We start from the raw sequence: 25,547 nt of genomic DNA, 5'->3' as shown, positions 1-25,547 counted from the left end.
CACACTCACTCGGGCCTTCAGATTACAGAAATAAGAAAAGATTTTACTGGTTTTATTGTTATTTATAATAGAAGGCAGCTCACAGGTGCGATTAAACTGTGCCAAGATTGGTTGAATGTGTTCTTTAGGCTTCTGTCTGTCCTCAGCTCTGAGCCTTTATCTGAGGTAGAAGAAAACCTGTGCTCTGTGCAGTTCTGCAGACCATGAATCAACAGCTGTGAACGCTGGTGTTTGTGTCACTGAAGTTGAATTTTACAGATTTAGCTGATTTCATTAGGAGGAGGGTTTTGAACATGAATCTTTATTTTTTTCTTGTATTAATCAGTTTATCGTGATTTATGGGCTTGTTATTTTCCTCTTATTACATAACTCGATATCCAGTCTATGTCTGGCTCTCCCTTTGGCTTTTATTTGTTTCAGGTTTATTGTTCGTGAAGCACTGCAGGAAACATTGAGAGCCTGGCAGCAACCCAGGATAACCACCCAGCTTTAATGCCTTGCTAAATGGCCTCCTGACAGGAGGAATAAAGAACTTTCTGCACTGCTCAGTGTCAGCAGGACTAAAATAAGCCGCTGATGTCACTGCCCTAATTTTGATTTTACCCTCGTCGTGATGGGAATCTGTCTTTGGTTAGTGACGTTTGGATCTGCCCTCCTCACATACTTCTGTGAAACTTCTTCTGTAGGTCAGGGGGTGCAGTCTCTCAGTAAAAGCACGAGTGTTTCTGTGTGAGAAAATAAGAACGTAATGCAGGCTGTTAGCGTCACCGTCCTCGGGGAGCCGTAAAACATCAGCCAGGCCCGCAGCAGCAGCACAACAACATCCTCTGGTGTTGATTTCCAGCAGATGGGAAAAGAGCTTCAGTTAAATCGCAGCAGACTCAGAGTTGGCCGGCCCTCCAGGCTCTGTCAGATTTCTGGGATTCAGCCCATGTGGGTTATTTTGTAGGGCAGATATTAGTACCAGTGCTTGTTATTCTGTGACTTTCACTCTTTCTGCTGCTCTGTGCTCTGTGCAGATGAAACGGGGAATAGTCACGTCTTGCTCGACGCTATCTTTCAAACCGATCTACCATCCGGGTCAGGCTTTGTGTTCAACAGACTTTAGGATGTTTTTCAGGCTGTGTTTGCAGTATAGTTTTTGCTGCTCTGTTGTATCTTAATTGCCCCTTGGGGATAAATAAAGTCTCTCTGATTCTGATTAATGATAATAAATAAAGCCTCGTGTTTCTGTTGCAGCCTGGCAGAAAAGCACTGGACAGGCCACCGAGGATCTGGGAATAAATTGGTACTAAAATCTTTAAAACAATATGGAAAGTGTGGATATTTAAACATTTAAATAATTGGAAATTTCTATCTTTTTTAGACAAAAACTTTAATAAAAAGCTTTCAAATAAACATCTTGGAGATTTGTGATAAGCGAAACAGCAACAGCCACATTTTATCATATAGCCTGCACGATCAGATGCAGCATGCAGAGCTTTTTATGAGGTCACAGAGCCTCATATGGACTCATATGGTTTGATTATTGATTATTATTTGCAATCAAGGATACTTGTAAGTGATTTGTCCAATTATAAAGGAATGAAGTCCATCCATGCATCCTCTTTCTTCCAGTCTGTCGAAGGACTAACACACAGAAACACACAGCCATTTCGAATCACCAGTAATCATAACCCCAATGCATGTCTTCAGACTGTGAGGGGAAGCAGAGAGAAAACCTGCAGAACTCCACACAGAAAGCCCCAGCTGTCCCGAGGATTCAAACCCAGGACTTTCATGCTGTGAGGGGACAAAGTTAACCACTGTTTTGCCCAAGAGGTACAAGAAATGAAGTGAAATGAAACCAAAACCTTTCTTCAAACACTTAAAACATGTTATATCAGGAAACCTGCTTTTACAGGACCTGGCTCATTGGTGTGGTGACAATAATGGAAATATGTCTGGAAATATCTCCTTTCCCACTTCTAATCACTAGACTGTAATCTTCCACAGTGAACCATGGCTGTCTTGATTTATTGGAAACTTAAATCTGTATAAACCTTTAGAAAGCCGTGTTGCTCCCTCACTCGTCTTCTTCATGTCGGGCAGCTGCAGATTTCTGAGTTATGATGCGCAGCCGCTTGGCGAGGACAGGTCGGCGAGGTCGGACGTGCTTGTGGTTGCATTCAGCTTCAGCTGGTGCGGCAGATGTTTTCCTTAAATGTTCTAAAATGCTTTCACACCTGTCAGAGCCTTGGCGTGGAAAAGCAGTGGGTTGTTTCAAAAAAATCCAAAAAGAAAAACATGTGAATGAAAATTAAGGTTTAATAATGTAACAGTTAGGTAATGGTTTTGTTCTGCTGTTTAAAGCAGGCTGCGGTGAATTTAAAAGATTTGTTCTCACTGTGATTGGAGACGTTTGTTCCTGACACTGACCAGTAGGAGGCGGTGTTAGACGTCTTCAGGTTCTTTCTCTGAAGTCTTAGCCTAAAATTCCCCCAAGATGCATTTGTTGAACCACAACACAAACTAATTCAGTTTACTAACAGGGACTTCCTGATGGTGCTTTCAGGTGCTTTCTGACTGTTAAAGTCAGGTTGTTTGTTTTTATGGTGAGCAGCAGTGCTTTGACAAGGTGTGTGCAGGATAACATTGTATAACATTGAGATCTTTGTGTTGAGGTGGTTCCATTGAGGATTTTGTTTCATTTGCTCCTAATTGTTTGCAGCTGAAAAGTTTGGTCAGTGAGCTATTTCGATATTAATCTGTAATTTAGCTCATTTATTTTGGAAAAATTATTCTTTTCTATCTTTTCAGCTGAGGACCTGCTGATTTTCCCTGTTGTATTTTCTAAGTATAGTAAGATCAGACAGGATGTGTTTATTCTAAAAGTTGGCAAAGAATTACAGCAGCTTATGACAAAACAGCTTAAACAGACTAGAAAAAGTACAGTGACAAAGCCAAATAGATCAGTTGGGTAAAATTTACAAAAATGGAAAAAAATCTAATAAGTAAAATTTAAAAAGCAAAGTAAGTGAAGATCTAAATAAAAATAATATAATATAGTACTTGTGTAAAGTAAAAGCTCAGTACATTTGATTAATCAAAATAAAATGGAATAAAAATGTCTTAAACGCTAAAATGTAAGTTGAAAAATGCAGATTTTAGATACACAAAATTAGACTTTTTCCCCATTTAAATACATACTTATTTATCATCTTTCCACAAATATGTTTAAAACTCAAATCAGTCACCTAAAAAAGACCAAAAAAACCCCCAAAACCCAAAATAATTATATTTAAATGATGTCTTTATAGAGCTATAATCTCAGTAAAACTGCTGAAGTGTGACTTAGACTTTTATAACGAGTTAACACACTCACAGGTAATTAGTTTTTTATATTAATGCATAATCTTTGGAAAACTAAGTGAAAAGCAGAAAGTTGCCCTTTCGAAAGGTGTTAGAGGAGCATGTACTGGTTTAAACTCTACGCCACCTTTAAGCTGTGCTTCAGTGTAACAGTGGAGGATCAGGTGGGGGAAGCGTGTTTGCTGAGCTGCTCTGGGCTCACGGTAAAAGTGTAACTCCAGCAGACTCCACTGTTTTCTTTTCCCACACAGTCCTCCTGCCACAGTGAAGGCACAAACAGCGCCATCATTTCCCAGAGACATGAGTAAGAGCGGGGGAGTAAGTGCTGCCTTCAGGGACGTCTCGCAGACTCCCGTTTCATACATAACAACTTTATAGTGTGCTTGTGTCGCCCAGGTTACTATAGTTACCTTAATTTAGGTGTGATAAAATAAAATGTGGGAAACTTGAAATTAAAGTTAAAAGCAAATATAAACTTTTGTAAGTAAATGAAATTATTTTGTGACCTTAGAAAACTAATCACAATAAAATTACAATGCAGATTAAATAGCATTACTTCTAGTTTGTTAATCTGAATGATGAGGCTTTGGGGAATGTGCTTATTGAGATAATAGGCTGTCTGCACATCTGTGAGTCCACTGCCGTAACAAACTGTGTTTCTATTGTAATACTCATTCTAATTTTGGTCAGGACTCCCTTGAAAAAGAGGTCTTTGATCTCAACGGGACATTCCTGGTTAAATAAAGCTTAAATAAAAATAAAAATAAAAATTTTGTCCCTGATAGAGAATCTCCAGATTATAATATTTAAGAAAAATAAAAACCCAACAAAAAAACACAAACTAAAGCTAGGGCTGAAACTAATAAATATTTAAGTAAAAAAATTTCCAACAATGAAAAAATTACCTGAAATGACCAAACTCACTTTGTAAACTAACTGGAAAAAAGAAAAAGAAAAACTATTATAATTGGATTAAAAAATAACAACAACAACCGTAGAGTGTTAGTTTGTTTTTGTTTTGTTTTAGCACAAAGTAAAAGTCTGATATGGTGACGACCGTTATAAACATTAAAGTATGGTTAACAGCATTTCATTACATCTATGTAAATAAAAAATAACTAAATGAAAAGAAGTAGTTTGTTCCTTTTCCATGAAAAGTACGTGTTAGATGTTTAACAGAAATTTTGCAAAGTTGTATTCACGTTAATGTAATTAAAGTTTTAACTTCTTTTTTTTTTTTTTAAGTATAATGCGTGGGATTAAATACAAGACAAAACTTGTAACGTAATTTTCGCTAAAGCCATCCTGTGCGTTTGGTTTATCCGACAGCCCTGAAGGCACCGGTTGGTGGGGGCGGGGTTTAGAAAAGCCCCGGTGTGAGTCAGGGCCGTGATAAACTGTACTGAGAGAGGCGATGATCACACAGAAGCGTTAGTCTCAGGCGGCAGCGGCAGTGTGTGTCTGTGGGACTCCTAAAAAACATTAGAAATGTCAGCGCGGGGGTGTGACTGAACTCTGCGGGCATCCATGGTCTATTTCCCGGGGATGCAAGCCGAGGCGCGTAGCGTCAAGCCGGGCCAGCTGCTCGAGATGTTTGACTCTTCGTGGAGGGTGCGGAACATTTGGGACGGCGTGAGGCTAGAGGTGGTCGAAGACCGCAGCCCGGTGGTCCTGCACAGCTTCACCCACCTGGACCCTGACCTGCCGCTGGTGGAGGTGAGGAGGGTGAGGAGGAGGGTGAGGAGGCAAGGAGAGGTCCGTTAGCTGATGCGGTTTGCTGTGTTGTCATGAAGGAGGGTGATCGGGCGGATCCAAACAGGTTTTCAGGCTTCAGGGTGGCGATTCTGGAGGAATAACACAACACTTGTGCTCTTAAAGAAACATTTTCTTACCGTTAAAATAGAGATTTATGATGTTTCTCCTGTATCTCCACGTATTTCAAAGCTTTATCTACTTTTATGCCCATAAAACATGTTTAAATTTGCGTTAAATAAGCTTACATTCAACTTGGTGAGTCACCCAGGTGATGCAATGTGCCATAAACGCTCTAATCCTGTATTTTTAAGCCTTGTAAACGGATTATTAGTATAAAGCTGTTGATTGGCTGCAGCTTACAGTGTTAATACAGCCTCATAACAAACATAACAATACAGGGAAATCTAATATGATGCTGCGGTGCTGCTTGGCAGGAGAGTACAGTTACAGGATGACTTGCTTTTTCATGTTGTTATTGAAGCTTTCAGCCCTGTGGTTATCACCCCTCCCTCCCTCTGATTCTCTTTGATACTGAAACCCTCCTGTGCAGGTGTCGCTGAGTCAAACCTCACAAATGCTATGAAATATCTGCATGTTTCATACTGAGAGTGGTCGTTCTGTTTGTTTTTTACAGAACGATGCTTTCTGCATCGGTCGCTTGTACTTCTAGGGGTTTTTCCACATGTGCGGGCATACATTGAATCAATCGTGTGATTTACAGTTTCACTGGTTGTTACAGGAAGTAGTGGCCTGTTACTGCAGCAACATGATTCATTGATGGGTCAACAAAGTCACCCAACAAAGGAGCGAAGTTAAGATTTTGTTTTTGGTTCTGATCTAATTTAACAGACAGATATAAATCCATTTAGTTAGTTGTATCATGTTTAGGAAGCTCCACTGCAGTTCTAAATGTGGCCATGATTACTGTAATTACAGATTAATCTGTAGATTACCCCATTACCCCAGCTGTTTGAGTCATTGTTTCATTGTTAGAATAGCTGTCATAATAAAGATTACACATGGCTTCTTTTGTCCAATCAGCAATCTGAAGCAGAAATACTTTAGTGTAATTTCACAGAAAGCCGAAGAAACAAGCGGGTTTTCAGATATAGAAGCTGCAGCCAGCGAATCAGATGCTTTTACATGTTCAGGTCACGATCAAAGTGAATCTAAAAGTAAAAGCACACACGCAGCAGAATGACTTTAGAGTGTTTTACATCCAAAACACCCTCCGAGGGAACCGTGAGCCTCTGAGTTCTGGGTTGGGCCTCCGTGGATCGGTCCAGGTTTAATTGAGTGGATGCTTGATTAAATTGGGGTCTTTGGATCCCCGCTGTAGTGGTGACGTCATTGTCTGCATTCACTTATTACTTGTGCTCTGATATGTCTGCATCACTGGAGCCGTTAAATCTTAAGCAGCTGTTATTTTTACTGAAATGAAAACAAGAAAAACAGCATATTTCTACCATTAAAAGATGACAGCATCTCACATTATTCATCATTTATTAATTTGTATTGTGTTTTCACTACATATTACTAACAAACAGACCTGTAACAGCTGCTGAGGTGTTTGTGTGGTGTGTATTTACATTTACAGACCTCAGATGGACAATCAAGAATCACTCTTGTTTGTGTTCCCGTGGAGTTGAATTGTGATGCTAGTAGAGCTCAAATCATAGCCTGTACATGAAAGATGGACATAGCCACTAGTTGGCACTACAGATGTTAGTTGATTAAACAAATTATTCTTATTTCATTGAAGTACAACAGCAGTTTCCTGCTAGTTCAACAATGTTAGGACGCCACTGGCTGGTGCTCCTGTAACTTCAGTCTCTGTCACGTTTCTTTGAGCCAGCGTGGTTCTGCAGGACTTCTGCAGGAAGCTATGTGTGACCACATTCATGTTTTTGTTAATGAGGTTTTAAAGCCTCAGAGTGAACTTTTTTGCTGTCACCATCTTGCTGGTTTGAGATGAGATGGAACAAACTAATGAGATTGATGCTTTATGGTTTTTGAGTCTGTGTGGCAGTTTAAGTTATACAATTTTAAAAGATGTAAAACTAACGATTGATACCACAAACTCATCAGGAAAGCGTTTGCTAGGGTCATAGGTCAAGTGAGCAGCAGGGGTCTTTATTCATAAAGAATCTGACTAGTCTGTGCAACTAGAAAAGTCTCCCCCTGCTGGCCATTAGAGAGAATGCAGGTTAAATGCTTCACTCTTCAAACACATGGAGGGTTATTTTATTCTTTAGTAAACTAAACCGAAACATGTTAACATGTTTGACTTTAGAAGACTGATCACACTACAAACCCAATTGTGCCAAAGTTTTAATGCTGTGTAAAATGATATATTTATGATATGCTTTCTGTGTTCTGTTGTGAATTAAATAGAGGTTTATGGGTATGCAAATATTTTCTTTGCTCTGCAAATTTAGAGCAGTTAATAACAGGAAATTGTCCCTGCTGTATATGAAGATCACGTGTGTTTTGCTTCTCTATCACTACACTGTTTTCATATCTCTAACTGTCATGTTCCCCCCGCCTCGCTGTCCTCTTTAAACCCAGCCTCATAGATATGGTTTCATTGCTATCTATAGAAATTGCCTTTGTTCTGGATTAAATAAACGTTTTCCAGCCTTGTGCTCCATACATCTCGAACATTCGATCACATAAGGAGGGCAGGATGAGTAATCATATTTATTGGTCTTAAACGGAGCCAAGGATTGGATGGCAGTGTCACCATGGAGACCATGTATTCCAGTCTGTGTACCTGGATTACATGTTCTCTTCTTTTTACTTTTCGGTGTCTTCGGTCAGACTGGACTGGTATCAGAGGTTCATTATTAAACCCCCCCCCATTTGCCTCAGTGTGCCCCTGCTGGTCTCCCGTCCCCTGCTAACCTGTTCTGCTTCGTCCCTTTGCTCTAATCTAATCCTCTGCTCTAACACAATTACCTAATCCCCCTCCTGCGGAGGCTGAGGGGTTTCCTCCACAATCGCTGCCTTTATTCCCCTCCTGCTGCACATGAATGTTATTTGATGCTGAGGTTGTGTTGCAGCATGAGGGGGTCACTGGGGCTAATGTGGTGCTGCCGGCGGTCAGATTGAGCTATTTGTTGATCCCTCTGACTCCGTGTAACCAGCAACATCAGCCTCAATGCACTGTATCGTATAGCTGAGAGGATCGAGTGGCTTTGAAATGGAGGTGTGCCACGAGATGAAGTTACTGCAGTGTGAGGCTAATAACAAAGTGATGCTGTGCTGTGTCACGGCTGGATGATTGTTTTGGGCGATTAATGGGCATTTTGGTTCTTTGTAAAATCGGATTTGTTATAACAAAGGCACAAAAATGATGCATGCCTGCTTAAATTTGAAGTTGAAGCTGATGTGCTTGACCAAGTTACATTTATCGACCTATTTCTACAACATTTTGTATCTTTCTGCAGGAACTGACCCACTGATATGGCAAGGTTGATGGAATTGCTTTTTTTCTACCCTATAATAAAACAGTTGCACTCATGCAGAGTTTTTTTTTCCTGGCTCAAAATGGGCCTCTGAGGGGTGACTGTGCATACAACCACAACTCGTCCACGTGTAACTGAAGAGGATAGTCTTTGTTAACCTCAGTTAGCAGAGGGTTTCTTGTTATTTTTTTGCCATTTGATTGGTACAAATGTATTGCATTAAGAGTTAAGCGGTCTCTCTGTGTAACAGTGTGTACTTTGGCTGTTTGTGCATCGTGCTTTGTTTCTTCTTTTTCTTTACCAGCTTTGTTTGACTTTATGTAACCGTGTTTTTGCTTCTTCTTTTTTTTTTTTCAACCCTGTATAATCTAATTTTCACAGGAGCCAAGAAGCCCTCTTGGCCACAGATGCAATAAGCCAAACGGTATACAACAGTGCATTCAAGCTAAAAATAGTCATAATTACCAACGATGCAGTCCGTTAGCAAATCAGCAGGATCAGGGGCCGAACCTTTCATAAAACTCTGCTGAACAAAGACTGCTGCTTATCGAGCCCGTCTCAAGAGAAACAGTGAGCACTTTGAACTGTCAGCTCATTCAATTACAAATCAGTTTGCAGAGAACATCAGAGAAGCAGCGAAGCAACTCCCAGAGCAATTGGTTCAAGGGACTCTGTTCACCTTTGTGCTTAAAGGATCTGATTCGGTTTAGGAAGGAAGGAAGTGCAGGGACTTTTTCATAGATCATTCCCCTTAGTGTTTAGTGAATGTTCTCCATGTTATTGCAGCACCAGCTATCAACATATTTAAAAAAAAAAATAAATCTGGGATTTCCGTCTATTAACCAAAAATATCCCCTAACTTTAGAACAAAGCAGGGAAATTGGAATTCCAAGCTTAATTAAGGGGGTATTCAAAGGAAGAAAAACAATGCCATTTACCTTGGACAGTGTTCAGCACGACGTTGTCATTGTTTCCCTACAGGAGCAACAGAAAATATGTTTTATTTTTACTTAAAAAGGCTGCTGCTGCTGACACGTGGTGCAGTAAACAGAACAACACAGAACTGAACCGATGTGTCGATCGGACTGATAATCAATCAAATATCAGATCAGTCCATCCCTAATAGACACACACCTCCAGTCGTCCATCTTGTTGTGTTTGTAGTTGTTGCTATGCCAGTCGCACCGTAACCGCGTGAATGCAAACAGACAGAAAGCCCTTGACAGTGAGGGTAACCCCTCAGTGGGCAGCTACCCTCGGGGAGTACTTAGGAGTCTTTAGTTTTAGAAGCGCAGAGTGACGGCGAACTGAGAGACTCCGAGCTGCTGAAACATTTTCCATGAACTTCGTTCTTTCTGTCATCATCTGATTGTCCTCGGAGCTAACAGTGACTCAGCCTTGCTTGTGAGCAGTCCCAGATGTATGTTATGATACTGCAGCGCAGCACCGGTTAGCCCCACATGGAAGAAATGATCTCAAACACAATCAGAATAAACCAAAAACTGGACAGTGCACAATGCTGGATTACGGTTTCCTCTGTGCATGTCTCATTGTCTAATTATATCCACATGACCCGGATTTACAGTGAAGAAAAAGTGACTTCAGTCAGCTTTCTCTGGCCTGAGTCACGGGGATGCCATTTATGATGTGCTCTTATTTAAGATAAGCCCCGACAGCCGGAACGTTGGTTAAGTGTCGCTGTGAGAATCAGGAGCCGGACCGTCCGACTCGGCACAGAGGAGCTTTTGTTTCTGGGTTCATTTTGAAGAGAGAAAGTCGAGTGGCTGAGGGCTGGATCGCAGCAGCAGACAGAAACTGGAATGTGAAGGCCAGACGCCTGGAAAAATACTCGGTTCTCCAACTTTGCTCAAATTGCCTGATTCTGCACTTGCTGTCTGTCTGCTGCAGCATGTTTATCTAAACCTGGAGAAAAACTTTGACATCAATATAATCTTTGCGGAAACAATATTGCGTTGCTTTATTTTGGTAGGCGTTAGAACATACAGAGGGAAAAATGAGCCGGCTGGCTGGTGTCCCCCTGTAGGCTTTAAAACTTGTGAGTTCATGTTTGGATTTAGGTGAAGTTTATTTTAAGACACAAAGCAGTTACAACCCTGTCGCGTTTAAAGCAGCTATTTTGTTTTACTGAGCGAGTTACAAAGTGGGTCAGAGCAGGAGAGAAGGTTCTGGAGGGATTTGATTTAATTCGGCAGGATTAACTGGGAGCAGAGGGGGAGGATGGAGGTCTTTAATCCGCTGTGCGTGGACACAGCTCAGAGGTTTTGCTTGTAAGAAGTAACGTTTAAACCTCCTGCGGGACAAAATGATCAAAGTTCTCGTTATCACTTGAGAATTAATTGGGATTTCCGTCACGCTGGTTTTGTAGCCTAACCACATGTTTCTGGTGGATCGCTGCTGGTATTAGTTACCTGACCGTAACTCTTTTATGAGGTTGTGAAGAGTCACAGAGGATGGTTTTTCTTCTTCTTCTCTTCCACAGGTTTCAGCCGTGCTGAAAGATTATCATTAGAAAAAAAGTGACTGTGATAGTAACAGGAAAACCTCCAGCATAAGCTAGTGAGCAGACCTTGAGTCAATGCTATTTGCATCAGCAGGGAACTTCACGATACAGACTTGAAGTCTGGGAATGCAAAATTACTGAAATCTTTTGTTATATCCTTCAAAATATATTTTAGATTTTAGCGCAGATGTCCTCTGACTCCCAGAGTGTAAAGCAAGAAATCCTAACTGCAGGTTGTCTTAAAAAATAAAACGTTGCTTGTTCTGGAGCCTTCCCACGTATCAGACAGTCCTCATCAGCAGAACGAGCTTGCTCAATGGAAATGTCAGCGTTTAAACTTTCCACGACACCAAACATCTGCATAGATATGTGCAAAAGCTCCAGAGTCAACAACAGAGTGGACTTTGAGTCGGGCTTGTCTGACTCAGGGTGACATAAATGACTGAATCCAAGTCGTGTTGATATTTGAGGAGTTTTACAGTCAAATTTAATTAGCATTTAATTTGCATCAACGATGATTTATGGATATGAAAATCAGCCCTGTTTGAACGGGATCAGCATAAGAGGCTCATTTTCCCAATTAAACTGTGAGTGTGATTGATAATGGCAACGCTAAAATGAGCAAGCCAGCTTGGCTCGGTTAATACCTTTCTCTCTCACATGGGCAGAAATGTCCTAAGCCGAGGGTTAAATCAAGGTCTTATTTTAGTTTTTATAGAAAAAAAAATAAATTTGAGTGAAATTAGTAGAAAGTATAATTCAAAAAACATGAAAGAAAATAAACTCCATCCTCCATCGTTTGCTGATCCACAGTCACTGCCGTCACTTTGAATCTTCTTTGACACTGTAAACAAGCCAACTTAATAAAAACAAAATCTGATTACAGGAAATGTAGATTGAGGTCATCTCCTAAATCTAAGCAGAAGTTCTGTGACCCACGGCTGGTCTGTCAAATTAATTTCTCTCCAAAGTCAGCTTTTGGACAGCAGAAGCACAGGGATAAAAAATAGACCGTTTGTGTTGTTGTTAGTTTGGGAAAGAAATGATGGAGAAACTGCTGGAATAAAGGTAATTTGGAAGTAAGGGGGCGTGTCTTTATGTATTTTTGTTTTATTGATAAGAAGAAGTTTTGTTTTATGATTTTAGCTCCTTTTTTGTTCACTAATACTTGTGACTTAAATTTATATTATCTAAATATTTATCGGGTGATACATCCCAGTGTCATCTCATTTTCTCTCTGCTGCCAACAGCTGAAAGTTATTTGAATATCTACCTGCTGCACTGGATGGGAACTAAAGTCTTTGGTCGCCTCGTGACTTTGCCAGCACCTGGTTACATTTATTGTCTTATCCAAGAAAGTATCTGCATGTCTACCTGCTGTAGTGTTCATGGTGCTTGATTAAAACTAAAACATCAGCTCTTGGACAAATTATTTTAAAGAGAAGTTGGAAATTATATTGTATGTTTGCATTTGCGTCCCGACACTTTAGCTGTTCAGAAGCATCAGTGGGAGATGAGTAATGACTTTGGCGCATAAACCAGCCTTCTGCTCGCAGAGACCCCCTCAGTGCCTCAGTGTTTACCAGCTAAAGAGCTCGGCTACACCCTCCTCCCCTCTTCTGTGTCTTACCCCGCTTCCAAATGATCTCACCGCCTTTCAGCATTCATTGTTAGCGAGGGGAAGTCACCGGCTTGTGCCGTGGAGTTGAAATGGACGCGTTGCCTTTGTTCAGCTGTTGATTGTTTTTGGGGGAGGGGGCAGGTTTTCTCTTGAGAGTTTCTCTTGATCTGCATTTAGACTCTGCCTCAGAGGGGATTTCTAATGGTCACTTTCGAAGCAGGTGTGTTTGCTGTTGATGAGCCCTGTAGCTTCACTCCTCCGAACACACTCCCAGAGGGCTCTTTGGCCTTGGGGGGATTTGGCGCAGCCCCAAGGTTTACTTCAGCCCTTATGTTTATTTTAGCCTGTTCCTGTGCCAGTTAGCTGTATTTATAAAGCCTATACACTATCAGATAGAAAGAAGGAGGTTTGTTATTTGAGATAAACCTTTTTCTTTTTTTAAATTTTGGGATGTGATTGTCTTTTCGAACTAATGAAAAGGTCAGCCGGCTGCTGTGAAGAGGCTGGGAGTTGATGCTGATGCTCTCGACTCTTCTAACTTTTAATTTCAATAGAGAATCGTTCCTGTTTATGTCTGCTTGGGTCATTAGAAGTGTGGCCATTGTTTTTGGTAGTGCTAAGAGCTTTGTTAACAAAGGTTATGTTTATGATCAGGAGACATAAAAACTTGTTGGGAAGCAGGAAAATTATGATCCAAAGCTTGTTACCTCATGGTATGCCTTTCTCAGTTAGAATGTTATGGTTGTTTTATAAACTAATTAGCATTAGTGATGTTTGCTATGAAATTAGACTAGTTGCAGAGTCTAAAAACACAGAATCCCTTTAGAAAATGTTTAATACTGATCACACTTGAAATCCACAGATTTAATTAGACAAATAAACATTTATTGTATATTTTCAGAGCTATATGAAACCTTTAATTGAATCGTGTTTTAAATGTTGCTGAAATGTTTGGGCTATGTATAATGTTGAAAACATACACAGTGTGAGATGAGTAAAGATAGCAGCTTTGAAATGTCTGTTTGAGTATTTATGCACATCTAGGGCTGTGCTATATGACCAAAATCTCATATCCCGATATAAGACATCTATCGTCCCGATAACGATATAAATCACAAAAATGTAACATTTTCTGTAAATTCTATGAATCTCGGACAGCTCGTCTTGCGGGAAATGTTTCCAGCTGCGCGTCATGTAGCTGGAGTGTTTTAACCGAAGCATGAAGCTATACATTTTTAGACATAAGTTGTAACGGCCGCCGTTTTCTTTGTGAGTATTTATTACACGGCGTGCTGCAGGGAAAAGCCTGTTCTAACGTTTGAGTCAAAGGTTTATTTTTTTAGCACCTGACGGCTCTTTTTTACTTCTCATCCGTAAATAATCTGCTCTTTCACGTGATTCAGTTTATTTTGAAAAGTCTCAACAGGATCTTGAGCTTTATTGTGAAAGGTTTATGTGGAACATAAACAAGCGGACACGCGATGCTGTTACCGTCGTTGTTGCTAACGACAACGCATAAAAACAGGCGCTTGTCCATCCGTAGTGTGGTTATATAAAATATAAGAGAAAGAGAGAACTTTAAGAAATTAATATAGCCACTACAGTGACCGATGAAAAAATATTGCCGTAAACAGTTTATTTTGCGACACCACGAAACAAACGATAGCGTAAAATGAAACGATAGACTTTTTATATCGTCATCTGATATTTATCGTTATATCGAACAGCTCTATGCACATCCCTAATTAACATGAACACACACAGCTGAGTGCATACATTTGTGTGTGTGTTTTACGTTATTAAATCATGAAAAGCTACACGATCCTTCATGATCAGTCATACTTACCTAGCTGCCATGGCAGGTGCAGGAAGGAGCTAGTCACCTCGTCCTGCTGAAGATAGAATTTAGCACCAATTGTCGCCTCCTTGTTTTTCCTTCACCCTTTGATAGATGACTGTGCATGTAAGTATATCTGGTCCACATGTAGTTAAGGCAGTGCAAGAGTCTGTGCTGCCTTTTTAATAGAAAATACGTGAACTTTCCTGAATTGACTGTGTAATCAATAAAAACTTTTCTCATTTGGTTTACTTTTTTAAAAATTAGAATCCTGGTGATTTTCCTTTTTGGATGGAGTCATGCAGGAGTAACCCTTAAAGTCACTCAAGGTGTTTGTGCCTAATCCTGATGCAGTCAGAAGCTCTTCTCCATCTATATTTACAGATTAAATAAAGTTTTACTCAAAGAAAATCTTGAAACTCTGCAGCCTTCTTGGTAATAGCCGTGAGAGAGCCTTTACTTTCAGCTTGGGTCATTTTGTCAGTGGTAATAAGTTTATAATCTAAGTTTATGTTTTGGATCAGGGTAGAAGATAACCTCAAAATCTGTCATGGAAACAAAAACAAACACCAGAGTTTTTTGGAAGCAGGAAGACAGGGACTCAAAATGGTTGAAAACATCCATCACGAATGCTGGTTTGACCTCCTTATTTAAAAGTACAAGTTTAAAAACTACCCAGCAACTAAAAACTGTTAAAAGTCTTTGACCAAAGTGCCTCCTTGGGTATTCTTGGCCAGCAGGAATCCTTAAAAACGACCCTTAGCAGCTGGACAAGCCTCTTTTGTTTCAGCCCTCTGTAAATCTACTAGGATTTTGCTTTGGTACATTCGTGCGGTAAGATTACCATTTAATGTGAGGGCTGAGCCGACTCCTGTACTGGAACACCGGGCAACAGTCAGGCCAAAGGAAGCCAAGGAAAAAACCCCACTGTGTTTAATATAAACCAGTTTGTTTGAGCATTAAAACAAGTCTAAAACAAGGATTATGTGGCTTAATTTTCCTTTTCCTTCCTTCTGGAAACGTATCCTCCCTGCCTCGTGACTCTGTCCTGACACTTTTACTCGCCTCACATTCCTCCAGCCCACTTTGCATTCATGGTCATTCACAGCCAGGACGGTGTAGGTGAATGTAGAGTGTGGAGGAGGCTGTTTCTAGATGCCAGACATTTCCTGTGGACCCTTCTGTAGTTGTGTCATTTATATTGTTGTCAGTGTAACTGATTCAGAGCAGTGTTCGAGGAATATTATTCAGCTCAGATGCTCCAGATTATATTTACAATTATATCAGTTCTTTCTTAAAATGGTAGCAGCATCATCATCACTGTCTGTTACTTGTAGACAGCCACTTCACTTTGAATATGTTTTAATCACTGCAAAGATTTTCTTGTAAAACAAAGGATGACCTAGCAAAAAACGTTTGGGAGCCACTGGGTTAGGGTATGTTCATGCTTTGGAAAATGTGATTGAGAGCATACATTTTGGACTTTTAACTGTATTTTCATAAGCTTTACAGCTTTTTTACAGAGAGAGAAATATATGGTACATGTTCTGTGCATTAGCCACCTTGTCCTGCTTTGTGATCAAAGTGGGCTAAACAATGAAAGAAAGCCGTGTTAAAGGGAGGATGATCTTTAAAAGAGAAGAGCTAAAATGGCTTATTTCAGACAGGAAGGTCCAGCATGAGATGATCAAGGATTATTATGAATGTCGACTCAGAGAAATAAGCAGAATAGGTTCTGTTTAAACTATAAAATCTGTATGCCATATTAATAAGCATCAAGTTATTTCCCAGAATTGACTATGCCTGAACATCGTGACACATCAGGATAAAAGAAATAATTTGTATAATTCACTTTGAACATCTTGTAGTTTTCAGTGGAAACACTAAGAGACTAAATTTGCATCGCTATGTTCAGGAGAGCTGCCGGTAAATTAAAAATAACCAAAACCCCTTCCTCTGCTGTAATGACTGTGACGCAGTTTGTTTAGTTTTGTTTTTAACCACAGTGGGTAAATTGGATTCTATAAATAAAAGTAATCAGTGCTTCTGGTTCAGTGTGATTTCTATAATTAACATCTAACTGTGACCCTGCTTTGTCTGGCGTGTCATTAATTGTTTATAGCAGGGATTTTAAAACGCGGTGTGGTGTTGATTTTATTGATGAAACACTGAGTCAGGCTGAAGGAATGCGAGGAAAAGATAAATGTAAGTGAAACGAAAAGGGCTGCTTCTGGATTTATGAGATTTTATGAGAAACCCCCCACTGAATGTCTTATCAGTGCTTTTGAGCTGTTACATCCGTAAACGATGCTGATTAAGTCAAACTGCAACTGAACCTGATTTGAAATAAACTTTTTTTCTCATTTTATTTACAAGGAGAGTGATCGAGCCCAAATGTTCAAACTGTAAAACTGTTTTCAGTTTAAGAGGAAAACTGAAAACGCTGTCACCTGCTTCATGGCTCTCGTAGGAAAACACCCCAGTTTTCAGACTGAAGACTAAATCTCTTATGGCAAAAGCAGAGTCACCTCTAGATTTAAGCCTCAGTTTTAAAACATGCTGAGCTCCGAGATGGTTCACAAGGTGTTCAACATATCAGCTGTGCAGCTGAGACCCAGACGAGTCACTGAGACGAGCATTTCTGTCCGTTTTCACTGGAGAAACCTTCAAATGAACTTTAAGATTTCATTTTCACCGACATTTTGAGTCTAGATTCAGCTTCTAGTCATGTTGAAATAGACGGTGGTGTTTCACACTTGGTAGTTTCCTCTGTTGAAGCCATTTGGAGATGGCATTGAACTCCCCTTTTTAGAGCATCAGCCTCTCACTTATTTTTCTACTAGCACGGACTGTTTGGTTTGCACGGCATCACTTACGGGAACATGAATAGGAGCATTATTCTGGGAATCGATTCGCCCGATAGAGCGAGGAGCTGCCCTTGAGCGCTGCATTTTTCGGGCCGGAGGTGATGGTGGCGCGGCCTCTGCGGTTTGGCTGATAAGAGCCGCTCCTGCTGTTGAGCCTCTCAGCTGCAGCTGTGCCTCGGCCATTATATCCAGCAGGATTTACAGCAGTCCAGGGGTTTGTCTCCTCTCTTTATCTGTCACATACACCCTCCCTCAGCTGTCAGGGTCTCTTCAGGGTTACTGAAGGTCACCTTCTGTGTACAGGACTCTTGTTTATTGGGCAGAGGTTAGATATCCCAGTTAAAGCCAGTTTGATTTGAGTCTTTTTTCTGCGTTTATGAAAACATTGTTGGTTATCAAGTGTGTGAAATGGCATCGCCTTCTGTCCATAATCTGTTTGTTAGTAGGCTGGTTCTGACATAACACTAAATGATTGGGCTGCAGCTCACGGTTATGCTCATTGTTTTTTGGCCATTAACTGTTACTGTTTCACTCCATACACGTAAAATAGTGAAAAATATCACAGTTTCTCCCAATTTAGTCTTTGTATTATTACTCAGAGAATGTTAGCTGTTTGTTGACATTTAATTACAGCTCCAAACGGTGCTGAGCGTCTCTCAGCCCCGAGCTGAGATGCTGGAAATGGACTTGAATGACTAATTCTCTGAGGATCCACGATAAGTGGCCGTGACAGACGACTGTGGCACTGCATGCCATTCCTCCATAGTGATTCACACCACCGTGGCTCTTCCTGTTAGGTTTTAATATGTTCATCTTTCTTGGCCCCTCAAACAGCTAATGTTTATTTTACAGTGGTGTTTCCCCACTCACAGACAGTCCAGGTATATTTGGTTGTTCAATTTAGCATTTTAGAAAAATTATCCAACCGTGATCAAGTTTCTAGAAAACTAGAAAAAAGTGCTTCTTGCTCTTATTTTGAAAATGAACTCATCTAATTATGTTCTCATCTTTATTGCTTGGGAGCTGATCTTTGCTTACATGTTTAAGTCATCCTCCAAAGGTCCATTTAGGTCAATTAAATTCAAGAGGCAGACATCCTTATTGCTGATATCTCTAAAACTGGGCAAGCTAGATGGGGAAACAGCACTGCAGGCCAGCTGAAGAACTATCCCAGTGCATGTTGCATTGTAGGCAGCTAAGCTAGAGTTTGGTGTTTTCAAGGAAATTAGTGTTAAAGATCTAATTTTACTCATAAGCCGTCAGAGGTAACACTTTTGTTTCTGTTGTGTAACCACGAGCGGTGCTGATGAGGCATCAGGTGAAGTGGAATTCGTATCCTTACTTTATGATGATCCCCGTCAGCATCACAGTTCATGGTTTGTTTCATCTTCGTTTTTCATGTTGAGGAGAAAACAACAACAAACTGTTGTGGGTGGTGACCTGCAGCGGCCCACAGAGCCCTCATTCAGGCAACAAGCAGCTTGTGTTAATTCCCCGTTTGGGTAAATGCAGGCTGCAGCCTGTATTGTCGACCCAGTTATCCAGCAAGCTCTGTTTGGTAACAAGCTATTGTTTGTTTGTGCACGCACATGATTCACGAAGTATGACTCAGAGAGAGGGACCGAGCAGAAAGGAGAGGGCCAGGTCACACAGATGGTCATAATTAAAGGGTTTAGTCCCAGAATTAGATGCCGGACATTTTTAACTCCACGTTCTGCACGGTAAAGATGGCTGCTCCTCTCAGCCTTCAGCTCCCTCTAATCTGGTCCCTTAAACACTTATTTGAAGCGCTTGTTCCAGCATGAAGAAACCGCCGTGGATCCTGGGACAAAATTTCACCCAAACGAAGTCGACAGTTGGAGTAAAAATGTTTTGTTTTCCTTGTCTGCCTCTCAGAGCTCGACGCAGGAGATCGGCGAGGAGGCCGAGGAGGACGCCATCTTCACCATCACACTGAGGAAGGTGCAGCTTCACCAGTCGGCCAGCAAAGGGCAGCGATGGCTGGGCGTGGACACGGACTCCGCCCTGAGCCTCTACGAAACCTGCAAGGTGCGGACCATCAAAGCCGGCACTCTGGAGAGGCTGGTGGAGTACATGGTGTCGGCGTTCAAGGGCAAAGACTCCACCTACGTCACCATCTTCCTCTGTACCTACCGATCCTTCGCCACCACCAAGCAGGTGCTCGATCTCCTGCTCAACAGGTACGGTGACACCAGACGACACCGGGTGGAAAAGCAGATTTGTGCTTTTTCCAGACTTTTCTGATTTAAATTCTTAATCAGAAATGAATGTGAATACATTAGAAGTTGTGTTTAAGTACAAAATTTAGACACTTTACTTGAATATTTTTGTTTTGTGACACATAATCATGCTCAGATCCATTATTATAAAACAAACAGAGAAAAAATTCAGTATATCAGAAGATTAAAATAGCAGATTTACTTAGAAATAAATTCTCCAAATTACAAGAAACAAGGGAATATTTCTTAAGATTATAAAGGACCAAAAGTGCCAAAATGATCACACTGTAAATGAACCCCATCATGCCTACACACTGTATACAGAGGACTGACGTAACATTAATTAACAGACTTATAAATTACTAGAATTTCTCTCAAAAAAGCTGAACCTGGTACCCCGAGTGATATCATGGTTAATTCAGCTGTTCAATGCAAAATTATCCAAAAGGCACCAACAGCACACACAGCTGAATATTTCAGTTAAGTGAGTCGAATTAACAGAGATAAGGCCCGGGACAACCGCCTGCGCCTGGACACCTGTCAATCAAAAGGACCACACCCCTGAAAAGCCAATAAAACAAAATGTGTCCACCCAGCAGTTGTGATGAAGGGAAAAACCGCACATACACAGCAGATTTGTAGTAAATGTGTTCGTTTGTGCTGTGAAGTTGTATTTTTTTAAACGGCCATCGTGCACTTAGTGGATGGACCCTGCGCAGTGGTCAGAGGTCTACAACTACGACTAGTTTTACTACTCCTGTGCTTTTGCTACAATTGTTTTACTGCAAAGCAAAATGTAGTAAAAAATAAATATGATACAATAATAAAACTGCAATAAAAAATAAAAAGATGCCGATGACAGTAAGGCTCAATGAGTTTAGCAGTATCACCGTATGTGACCCACATGCCGAAGGCTACTGCAGGGGCGTGGGTTCAAGTTTGCCTCAGGACATTTTCTGAGTGTTTCATGTTTTTCTGTTCAGAATAATTTTAAATATTGCTCAGTATTACAAAACACTGTTACTAATGCCCCTGTGCTTTTAAAATGTTTAGCTTATTAGGGACAACAACAAAAGAGAGAGAGAGAGCCATCAAACCTTGACATGAAAACTCAGACTGAAGCTTCTTTCTTTTTTGGTTGTTTTGTTCATTAGTTTGGTTCATAAAATGAAACTGGTGGTTTTTTTCTTTCTGTTTTTAGGTATGCCAAGCTCCAAAATGTGCCTGCAGCCACAGCACACAGAGTCTCCCAGGACGACTGCACAGAGCTGAGAAAGTAAGCGTGCTGCGACCTTCAGTGTCGAGCTTCCAACATTAATCACAGAGTACATTCACAGCACCGAGCCTCAACCCCCCTCCTCCCCGGCTTAAAGGGATCGTTTTCTTCCCCGTGGCTGGATACCTGTCAGACTGAGGGGGCTGTTTGGGTTCAGGCAGCCCTAAAAATGTGATAAATCACAGAAAAATAAACAACTTATTCATTTTCTTATTCTCTTTTAAAAGAGCTTTAGTTAAATCCTTAAAGTCAAGACAGTGTTTTCTGAGAAATGCTCCCATTGACTTCAGGTAGCTGTTGTTTTAAACTTCATGGAAACATTGTGCAGTTTTAATTTTTTTCTAAATAAATGAGATATCTTCAGATACTCAAATCCGCGCACTGGGAACATGATTTCATGAGTAAAAACCACCTCCTCCATCTTGTAGCCATGTAGTGACCCTGAATGCATTTTATGATAATGCATTATGCATTATTTGCGTCATCCTTATATCCTGAATGAAGGCTGTATTACTCAAAGGTACCATTGTTTCAAATCTAAGCCAAAATAAAGCTGTATTAAACTAAGTGGAGGGTCATTCATGTTAATGACATCGAGCTTTAAGCAGTAGAGGCTCTTTTAGGGTTTCAAGATGGCTCATTAATTCAGTAAAACAGGGCTTTTTTTTTTTTTACTCTTGTGTAACAGAAACCATATTTGTTTAGATTTAGTTTGAATCACAAGAATGGAAATAACAAAGGATAGAAAAACAACCTGACCATAAGAGTCACCAGTTCAGATAAACACTAACATACTGTAGTAGATAATTCTCTCAAGCGCACCTTAAAATTGAAAATGTGAGAATGTCTTTCTATAAATTTTGTTTTTCTACTTTCATATTGTTGCTTTGTGGGTTTCCTAAGGAGGCTCTTTTCTTATATTTTATTTCCTGTGTGTTTCAGCACTGTTTCGTCCATCCTGGGCGCGTGGCTGGACCAGTACTCTGAGGACTTCTGGAGCCCTCCCAACTACGAGTGTCTACATCAGCTCCTCGCTTACCTTCACCTCCACTTCCCTGGCTCGGACCTGGAGCGCCGTGCCCGCAACCTGCTGGCCCACTTCCACCGAAGACAGCAGTGTGAGCCTGATCCTGATGGTATGAAGGCAGGACAAGAGAGGGACACCAGAGCAGGCAGGGACTCCTTTAACATATCAGAATGGTGGTCCCACAGTAATAAAAACCTGAAGTGTTAGAATAAACCAGTTGAAGGCTGTGCACATTTCAGGTGGCTCTAGATGTTCAGTTTCAGTTCAAACGCTGAGATATTTGTTGCTGTAAAGAACAAAGAAAGTGTTGGCTCAGAAAAAGTGCAGGAGCTGTGTTAAGGTTGAGCTCGGGTGGAGTCAGCTGTGTGAAAAATATATATTTTTTTATTCTCTTTAGGGGAACACATCGGCTGCCCTTTTGCTACGCAGGAAGAGAGCGGCTTTGAGGATGAGCTTCCTGCTTTCAGTTTCCTGTCGTTTGACCCCATCATGGTGGCAGAGCAGTTCACGCTCATGGACGCGGTGAGAATCTTTCCTGTCCCTTTCAGCACAGTTACCTGGTGGTGTTGATTCTTAAGATCGTATCTGCACCGCCTCTCTTTAAATTAGAAATAAGTATCGATTTTAACTCCCCTCTTTCTCTGCGTCCATTCAGGATCTGTTCAAGAAGGTGGTTCCCTACCACTGCCTGGGGGGGATTTGGTCTCAGCGGGATAAGAAAGGTAAGGAGCACCTGGCTCCCACCATCAGAGCCACCGTGGCCCAATTCAACTCTGTCACCAACTGTGTCATCACCACCTGCCTGAGCAACCCGGCACTGAAGCCCAACCAGAGAGCCCGTCTGCTGGAGAGGTGGATAGAAGTTGCCCGGGTGAGACTTCTGGTTTGCTGAGCTCATGTGCTCCTGGGACTGACGGCCGTTTTGGTTTGTTTCTGACTGAACGATTGCTGTTTTCAGGAGTGTCGAATACTAAAGAACTTCTCCTCGTTGCGAGCCATCCTCTCCGCCCTGCAGTGCAACGCAATCCACCGCCTAAAGAGGACCTGGGAGGAAGTGTCACGGTAGGTTTCGTGCCCGCCTGCAGGCTCTGCAGAGTGATTGTTGTGCGCTGACCTCTTTGTCCGCCTACAGGGAAAGTTTCCGAACCTTCCGCGAGCTGTCCGAGATCTTCTCTGACGACAACAATTACTCCCTGAGCCGAGAGCTGCTGGTGAAGGTGAGTCACAGCAACAGATGTAAACATAACACTGAGGGGGTGCACAGTGAAAACGGAGGAGGTGTATTTAGCCGCTGAAGGAAAAGCCATCTTCACAATAATACGCAGACAAATCCGTTTATGAGTTACATAACAGTAACACGTGGCAGCTGAGCAGGCGGCGGGAGGATGCACGGCTAGGTGACCCTTTACTGTCAGTATCCTTCCTCACAACAGCTGCAGCCAAGCTTCCTGCACATCAGAGCACCTTGTTCTGTTACTTTTGGACAACAGGATCCATATACGATGTCCAGGGTGGGCTCTGTGCAGCTGACAGGTTGCTGTCATCATTAGTGCGATATAGTGGGTTTAATGCAGAGACCTGTTGACACCGTCAGAGTGTTTTGCTCGTATTGACGCATTCAGTGGAAGGTCAGCAGGAGCTGATTCATAAATTCAAGATATTTGAGTGAGCAGGAAATGAGATGACAGATCAACAGGCTGCACATGCTTTCCGCTGCTCGTCTTTACTCTTTGACTTTACTACACAAGCTTTGCATGATTCACAGGTCAAAATAATGATTATTTTTCTTGCACTGGGGCTTTGCATTCGTCCTCTGTCTGAAACAAGCTGTTTTAATTCCTCCGCCTTTTACACCAACTCGCTTTTGAGTGGCTGCTGCTTGTAAACAGAAGGTCTGAAGAGCAGTAGGGATGTTTGGCTTTTATCGCACAAGAAACTTAGACTGAAACAGGACTTAGTTGCACTTATGCTGCAGCGCTGTCCTTACAATCAACAAGTTTTTAAGTTGTCACATTCTGACATTTGCACGCTCATAAAGACTGCTCAATTTTTAGGAAAAAGCTCATAATCATTGTAAATAATTGCAATCACCTATTTTTAACCTGAGAAGTTTTCTGATGTAATGCTGAGTTAGTTAACACCCGCGGCGTCCGCTGAGGGAATCCCTGCTGACGTCACAGGGAGGAACCCTTTGGCAGGTGTAGATAACGGCTCCAATATGTGAAAGCAGACCTCAGGGCGTCGCCTCTGTCTATCTGCTCGGGACAGGCCGCGTTGACTCGACTCAGTTGGCTCGAGTTGCACGAAGCTCCGGAGGCCTCCGGGCATTACATCACTCTGAGGAATGCGCAAGGAACGGCAAGGAGGTGGATTTTCTCCCAGTTTTTACTTTGAGGTCGTGCAGATGTTTTATTTTTTATTTCAGAACAGGTTTTAAAGATCTAATCTGCTGTAACACATAAACGAAGTATATGAAGTTTAAAAAGCTTTTGGAGAAAAACATCCTTGAAGGGAGGTTCCTGGTTAAAAATCGCTAATGACAGGAATGAAATAGTTATAGTGTTTCTAAAGCTTGGAGAATGTGTCAGGTTGGAGTTGAGTTGAGTTAGCTTGTAAGATGTGCGTCATTTCTCATTCCTGGATTGCACGTCCTCGACTCCTCTCCCTGGTCTCAGTTCCTCCCACGAGAGATACGAGCGGAGGAGGCGAAGACGAGGCATGAGGAAGAAGGAGTCGAGGCGGAATGAGACGTCCTCGCTTCAGAGCCTCATTTTAAAGCGATGTCACTGAAGACCACATTTGAAACACCTGCATCTTAAATGTTATAGCTCGACTACAGCTATGTTCAAAGTTGCCTAACATTATATTTTAGAAAAGACCAAAACTGAGCATTTTGATCTGGGTCAGTCAGAATGATTATTTTTCTTTCAGTTTATATATGTTTTATTGTTTAGTGTGTTATCTGTCATTTTGTGGTTTTGGGAAACGCACAACAAAAATTAATCTAACTGTATTACAGGAGAAATGTGTGTATTCAGAAGTCGTTTAAAGGAAGACAATATGGGATAAACTGTGTCTGATGTTGAATTATGTAGCACTGGGATGTTTGTTGTGGGGACGTTTGTTTTTCTGCAGAAGTGAGTGAGCAAAACTCACTTATTGCGCCTTGGTGGAAGGAGGGTTGGGTATTTTTAGTGTTTGGCCTCTATTTTGCACATTTGTGATTTTTAGCATCCAGAAAAACTTATCATGTGTTGTTTATTCTGCAGGAGGGCACCTCCAAGTTTGCAACTTTAGAAATCAACCCTAAACGCGCTCAGAGGAGACACCAGCAGCAGAGAGACCTGGTGAGACCACATGCTATCTGCTTGATGCTTTTCCACCAAAGCACTGCTTCAGGCGCTGAGTCAGCCTCCATTTACTTATTTTTCTTATGCTAACAGGCACATCTGCTGCAACCAGTACTCTATATCAAATCCACTTAAGGAGTACAATCACATTTTGAATGGGGGATTGGCAGCTGCTCTTCAAATTTAGCTTTCTGGAAGTTTTCTTACAAATTTCAACAAGCAGTGATTAGCCTAA

General features: G+C 41.4%; 1 protein-coding gene across 7 annotated transcripts in view; it reads left to right on the top strand.

Annotated features, from left to right (window-relative positions):
• LOC101479161 (ral guanine nucleotide dissociation stimulator) overlaps positions 1–25,547 on the top strand; it is an 85,731-nt gene that overhangs the window by 51,551 nt on the left and 8,633 nt on the right. For 4 of the 7 annotated variants that reach the window (XM_004555709.5, XM_004555707.5, XM_004555710.6 and 1 more), the window contains exons 2-9: positions 19,316–19,620; positions 20,861–20,935; positions 21,878–22,107; positions 22,360–22,484; positions 22,618–22,833; positions 22,921–23,024; positions 23,095–23,179; positions 25,232–25,309. In XM_004555709.5, the coding sequence (XP_004555766.1) occupies positions 19,316–19,620; positions 20,861–20,935; positions 21,878–22,107; positions 22,360–22,484; positions 22,618–22,833; positions 22,921–23,024; positions 23,095–23,179; positions 25,232–25,309 (1,218 nt within the window). Of the gene's footprint in view, positions 1–4,460; positions 5,068–19,315; positions 19,621–20,860; positions 20,936–21,877; positions 22,108–22,359; positions 22,485–22,617; positions 22,834–22,920; positions 23,025–23,094; positions 23,180–25,231; positions 25,310–25,547 lie in introns of those variants that run through there. The other 3 variants (XM_004555706.6, XM_004555704.5, XM_004555705.4) reach the window with 3 other exon arrangements.

The sequence above is a fragment of the Maylandia zebra genome, linkage group LG12 (genome assembly GCF_041146795.1).
Source record: "Maylandia zebra isolate NMK-2024a linkage group LG12, Mzebra_GT3a, whole genome shotgun sequence".
NCBI lineage: Eukaryota > Metazoa > Chordata > Actinopteri > Cichliformes > Cichlidae > Maylandia > Maylandia zebra.
This window is presented reverse-complemented; position numbering and strand designations above follow the sequence as displayed.